General features: G+C 39.3%; 1 protein-coding gene across 1 annotated transcript; it reads left to right on the forward strand.

The window, feature by feature from the left end:
• The first annotated feature begins 3,907 nt into the window (after nucleotides 1–3,907).
• On the forward strand, nucleotides 3,908–4,992 carry npvf (neuropeptide VF precursor). The gene is made up of 3 exons (XM_026300705.1): nucleotides 3,908–4,039; nucleotides 4,381–4,757; nucleotides 4,923–4,992. The coding sequence occupies exons 1-3, from the start codon at nucleotides 3,908–3,910 to the stop codon at nucleotides 4,990–4,992; spliced, it is 579 nt and encodes a 192-aa protein (XP_026156490.1).
• The last annotated feature ends 995 nt before the right edge of the window (nucleotides 4,993–5,987 follow it).

A 5,987-nucleotide genomic window follows, 5' to 3' on the forward strand; every position in this document is an offset into this window, starting at 1 on the left:
CAACAGATAGATGCACCAAAGGCAAATATATACTAATGCAACGAGACAGAAATTTTAAAGGGAGCATTCAACAGTATGCTCTGATCAGGCTGAAACCACAATTACTGTACTGCAGCTCTCACAGCTTCAAATTCAAGTCAAAGTCAAGAAATATATGCCTCTCTATCATCTGCATGCAACCATGGACCTCTGAGAACTTAGGGCTCAGAGCAGCAAATTAGAAATTGATTTTTACCAGGAAAAGCTCATTTCTTCAAACTGTTGGCTTTTAAGGACCTGTGAAAAACACTTTCTTGAAGCTTTAAAAGGAATTAATTATCCTGCAGGGATTAAAAAGCAATGTCAGTCTGTAAAAATTCTTCCAGTTATTTCAACACAAGAATATGCCCCAGGTTGTAAATGTCAAAACAAAATGTTAAACACTACGTTCATTCTGCTGACTTAAAGGATGTGTCTGGTTATATATATATTCTGCTATTGTCAAAGAAAATACCAAAACAAACTGACCAGTCATTGAACGTGGAACAAGTGCTGTCTGTGAAGCGGCAGTCTGATGTAGGTTTATTCAGGATTATTCAGCCATAAACAGCCATTGTTGTCCAAAATAGCACATCACAGAGACACATTACTGCGTTAGCTGACATGGGTCTTCATTACCCTGAACACTGGCATTGTAGTCTATACTGAATCACTCCAACATATATCATTTGTGCTGCTTAAAATACTTATTACAAAATGAAAATACTCCCCTTTACTCCTGTTTGAGTACCATTTACTAGAAATCACTTTGCCCTGCTGTTTGGGCTTTTAGCATATATTATATAGTTTCAGGATTTACATCTTCTTCAGTAATAACAATATAGAATATTAGCAGAAAGGTCTTTCAAGTAATATCCTGTCTCATCCTGTTTTGGTACATTTTACTACCTTTCATAAGAAGGAAACTAATCTGGCAAATTTATTGTCTTTCCTTTAGATGATTTCACCAGAGGGCTGGACCAGAAATTCTCAGGCCTCATATGTAACAGGTTAAATACTTTATATACATAAAACTCTATGTCTGTCTCTTTATGAAAATGAATAAGTACCCCCAGCTGTCTACTGGACCTTCTGTCAGCTCACACTTTTTTTTATTTTATCACTTTGTTTTATTGGATCTGGTCACGTGAGAGACATGGACCCATCATCATCTGCCACAATCGTAACAACACACCTCAGAATTACAGCAGCCATACGTACAGCACTGTAGAAGGAGCATGTGTGTTTGTCTACCTGGCGTCAGCTCATCTTCCCATACATCATAATGCAGTGATCCCGCAGAAATGGGTTTGATCATTGATAAAACTATTACCCGTCACAGGGGCTTGATGAATGTGTCTCCTCGCTAAGTGTACAGGCATGTAAAGTGTTGTGATGATGACCTGGCTGATGTCTAAGTGAGGGGAAAGATAAAACTTGACATAAATCAGCTCAGCACCGGGGATAACAGCACCGATGCCCCGTTCCTGGAGAGGAATTCTGGGAACACTGCCAGATCCCAGGCACAGGGCCGCGAAAGGATCAACAGTGTGACTTTCTACCTGTATTTAAATTTGCTTTTTTGTTTCCATAGTCTTGATTTGTTATCCTAGATCCCGCAAAAAGATAGGACAGCCAGGTAGATATTTCAGGACAGTGGTTTTTTTTTTTAAGAGTAGTCAAAAACATGTTATTTATGGGAGGTAGAGCCTTATTAAATCAAACCTGCAGGGCTGTATTTCAGTCAAGAAGACACTGTCTGTTTTCAAGCAAGTAGACAGCTTGGAGAGGCTGAAAGGAGGGGAGGGAGGGAGGGAAGGCCAAAAGCAGGAAAATGGAAAGATGAAAAAGCCGCCAGGGCGGCCAGGGACACACATTAAAAACATTAAGAAGAGAGAATTACAGTGGCAGAGAACAAGGTCTTTGAGGGAGTGCTCAGAGAGTGCAGGGGAAGAACAAAGGGAGAGCTTGAGGTATAGGGAAGCCCTCTGTGGATAAGACTCTAGGATAAGTGTTGGAGACAGGATCGTAAATCCCAAACCTTATAGTCTGCAAGCTGAGGCCAGGGTTAGGGGAGGAAGAGCACCAAGAGATGGGCTGAAGGGATGTGGGAGGTAAATGATAACACAGAGACACAGACTGAACCATAAAAACACATGTTAAAGCTGATACTGAATCACTAATACCAGAAGCAATTTGGATACTTTTCTGCTGAAATGTTCAAAGGAGCTGTGTTAAATGCTCTCTGTGCTCAGGAGCAGGTCTGGACATGGTAACATGGAAAATGGCAACAATGTCAGGGTCATGACGCATGGATCACATAAATGTTCCCTGAGGGTTGTCATTATCACCCTGTGTCTAACACCAGGCATTCCTCACATTCTGCCTGCTCAGGATGCAAATACAGCTCCAATGAGTCATTTGTGCATCTGAATACACTACTGGCACCTTCGAAACTGGAATGGTAGGTACCGTCATACCAGCTCCTGTGTGGATGACGTGGTCAAAGCTGAATAGTGCAATGGTTGCTATAGACTAACAATTAGCTAACAATAAAAGAGGGAAAATACTTTCTGTTGTGAACACACACAAAAAAGAAAAGACTCTAAACCACAAACAACTGCGAGACATTATGTACTTTTTGGAGGCAGTTTAATTAGGTCATTGCTTGACAAAATTATAACCTTTTGACACAGTGGATCCTGGGTTTGGCATGCATGTAGATGTCAAGTGCCACAGAACCAGTGACAACAGCTGCATAACATCTTCTGTGCCTCTGGAGGGGCTTTGTCAAGTCTGATAACTGAGGTTGGGCTTGGAGACTTCAAATTTATAACAATGAAGCCTGAATAACAAACTGGAGACATGGAGGTTGAAAGGTCTGGGCGATTGTTAGACATGGACCGTCCAATGAAAAGACCCCTGGGGGTAAATACTTTAATGATAATGGTACGATAAAGCTGTTCAGGTTCAACCACACTTTATGTTTCACATTACACCATTAAAAAGAAAATGATGTGATGATGTGAAATTATGGTTATTATTATTAAGAACAGAGAAATAGTGGCTAATTTTCATATTTTGGCTGCAATTGTATCAACGCAAACACACATTTCTATCTAAAATTCTCTACAATTAAATCTGAACAATTACAAACTGAACTGGCTTGAAATTACACATCTTGTCATGTTGACCTATTTCTATTTGGAATTATTTTAACTGTTCAGAGCAAAATATAGAAAAGAATCAAACTCAACAAACAACTGGCTGCTAAATGCCCCAAAAATGACTGAAACACTACAGAACATAATCTTTTCAGTGTTTTCAGTTGTTTTTTCTTCCATCACTCTATCGAAACACACTTTCTCTTCCCAGCTCCTCCGTGTAGAAAAGAATTCAGTCTTAATTGACATCACCAACCTGCATATAATGGTGAAACCTACAGCAATAAGAAAATGCTGTTTTTGTAGAACTGGACAATGCAACTTTTATTGAACTTGATTATGAATGATAGTTCCATTCACTGTTTCTACCGAACACCTGTTTCTATTTTTCTTTTGCTATGATCTCATCTTATGTTCCTGCTTTCATTAATTAAAAACAACTGGTTCATTCAGCAGCCTAATTAGCCATACATACCGTTTCACACATATTCTTCAGACATGGATAATTATTGAGTCAGGAATTTGTTCACTTTCAATAAGGGTGATGCTGGGGATGTATGTGTGTAAACCAGTTTATACACATATACGTGTATGCCTTTATCACAACGCATGGTGACGTATGTTTCCACGGGTCTTTAATAACACAGGACGGGAGGGGGGGGGTTGTTGGAAATAAGCTATGTGTCCTGATGCTGGCCTGAGAGAGGGACTCTCCTGCTGTTAACATGTTGACAACAATACTTCTGTCTGCGCTTCTGATGCTGGGAGGCCTTCGAGGCAAATCAGTCCACAGTGATAAACATTTTCTGAGCAGCAATGATGGAAGACACACAGCAAGGCAACCTCCGCACAAACTGGTAAGAACACTGAGACGCTGAGGCTACTGATCTGATTGGTTAATCTTTTTACTGGGTGGGAACACTTCATTCAAATGTGGCGTTTTTTTCTGATGTTTTTGTAAGGCAGAATAGTAAGACGATATCTTTGGCTTTGAGTCATTTACTGTCATAACATCTGTGAGGGTGGAACCAGGGAATGATTTTACACTTTTAATTAAAAAGTGGATAAAATAATTAATAATTTATCAAAATATTTACCAGGTTCCAAATGTTGCCCGTTTGCAAACTAATTAATCAACTTTCATTTCAGCTCTAGAAAAAACACACTAAATGAATATTCAACCTATGTTTGTCTCCAGACAGAAAATGAAATCCGCAGGAGTTTAGCTCTCGAGAGCTTCAACATACACGTGGCCCCAACCACCAGCAAATTCAGCCTCCCAACCATCATCAGGCTCTACCCACCCACTGCCAAACCTCTGCACATGCATGCCAACATGCCCATGCGTTTTGGACGGGGGAACGACCCTAGTGATGACAAGGCACCACACTCAACACCGAACATGCCCCAGAGGTTTGGAAGGGCCATGGAGGCGTCTCGAATATGTGCCAAGTGTCCTGATGTCAGAGAAGCACCAAATGCCTTTCTGCCACAGAGATTTGGGAGAAATATACCACATATGAGCCTCCGTAGGACTCTGTCCAATAGACAGTTATTGGGCATTGGCTTGCACTGGTAAGCATCTTTGGTCCTTAACCCTCTCAATATCTGGTGAACAGGTGTCCCATCATGCTGTCACTGAGCTGATGTCTTTGTAACCTGATTTCCAGTTTAGTATAACATTTGTAGATGCTATAGACTTTTCAATGAGCATATGAACTCTATATTTTCCTCCCACAGGGATGAAGATTTTGAGTTTGCAGCCAGCTCAGAAGAGGTAGAAATGGAAGAAAAAACCTTTAACAAATGAAAACGACTTATGCAGGCTGGCAGTGGCATCTATTACAGCATGTAAACTGTAAACATACAGTGTTTTTACAAATGTTAAGTCAAATGTTAAAAAAAAAGCCTAGTGAAAGAAACTATTTAAATTTGTTAATCCCTTTAAATAAAGTTATGGTATTCTGGTTAAAAGTAACTTTTAGAGGACAATAAAATAATAAAAAATGAATGTGAGTGGTTTGTGTTTATTTAACTTTGTCTTATAAAATCTCTTTTTTTGCCCTAAATCCACATTGAGCTCAGCCTCCTACAGTTGGCCAGTGTCCATATGACCTTAGACCTAATATGGGAGCAATAAATTATGTTGTGAAGGTTGAATTTAGTTGAACCACTACCATCACTATCACAGACTGGCTCTCCTCCCCTGTCCTGGCACAAAGCAGTAGGAAGCTTCATCTTCAATGCAGTCCTTACAAAATTATTTGGATTACGCCACACTGGGCCACTGATCATGAAGCAAACTGTAGACATGAAAACTGAGCATGACTAAGCAGCAACCTGTTGACACCCAGATGTTCTTTGACATTAAAAACCTCTATGACAAATACCCCATAAAAATACTAAATATAAATGATATTAAAGAAGTATGCCTAACAGTGAAAAAAATACCCTTTTAAGCACGTCATGTGCAATTCTAGTACACTAGAGGGAGACAAGCACCAGGCTAACGTCCAGAAATACATTTTAGACTGTTGTATGATGAAGAAAAAAACATGAAAAAGATGAGATTATAAAGAAATAGCTCATAATGTTCATTTAAAATAACTGCATGTGTATCTGGTAGTATGTGTAATATTATAGCTTATTTGAACAATTCCACCTCCTAATATACTGAAAACAGGAGTTGCAAATGTAAAATGCTGCACATGAAAAGCAGGAAGTAAAAGGAGAAAATGAAGAAATAAAGATGTTTTGTTTGAATGTTGTAAGTTCAAGTGAAAGTATTAGTCAAATTTAAAAAAC

The sequence above is a fragment of the Mastacembelus armatus genome, chromosome 11 (genome assembly GCF_900324485.2).
Source record: "Mastacembelus armatus chromosome 11, fMasArm1.2, whole genome shotgun sequence".
Lineage (NCBI taxonomy): Eukaryota > Metazoa > Chordata > Actinopteri > Synbranchiformes > Mastacembelidae > Mastacembelus > Mastacembelus armatus.

Coding starts and splice junctions, on each gene's coding strand:
- npvf (XM_026300705.1), top strand. CDS start 3,908: ATGTTGACAACAATACTTCTGTCTGCGCTTCTGATGCTGGGAGGCCTT. Junction 4,040..4,380: donor GGCAACCTCCGCACAAACTG/GTAAGAACACTG, acceptor GTTTGTCTCCAG/ACAGAAAATGAAATCCGCAG. Junction 4,758..4,922: donor TTGGGCATTGGCTTGCACTG/GTAAGCATCTTT, acceptor TTCCTCCCACAG/GGATGAAGATTTTGAGTTTG.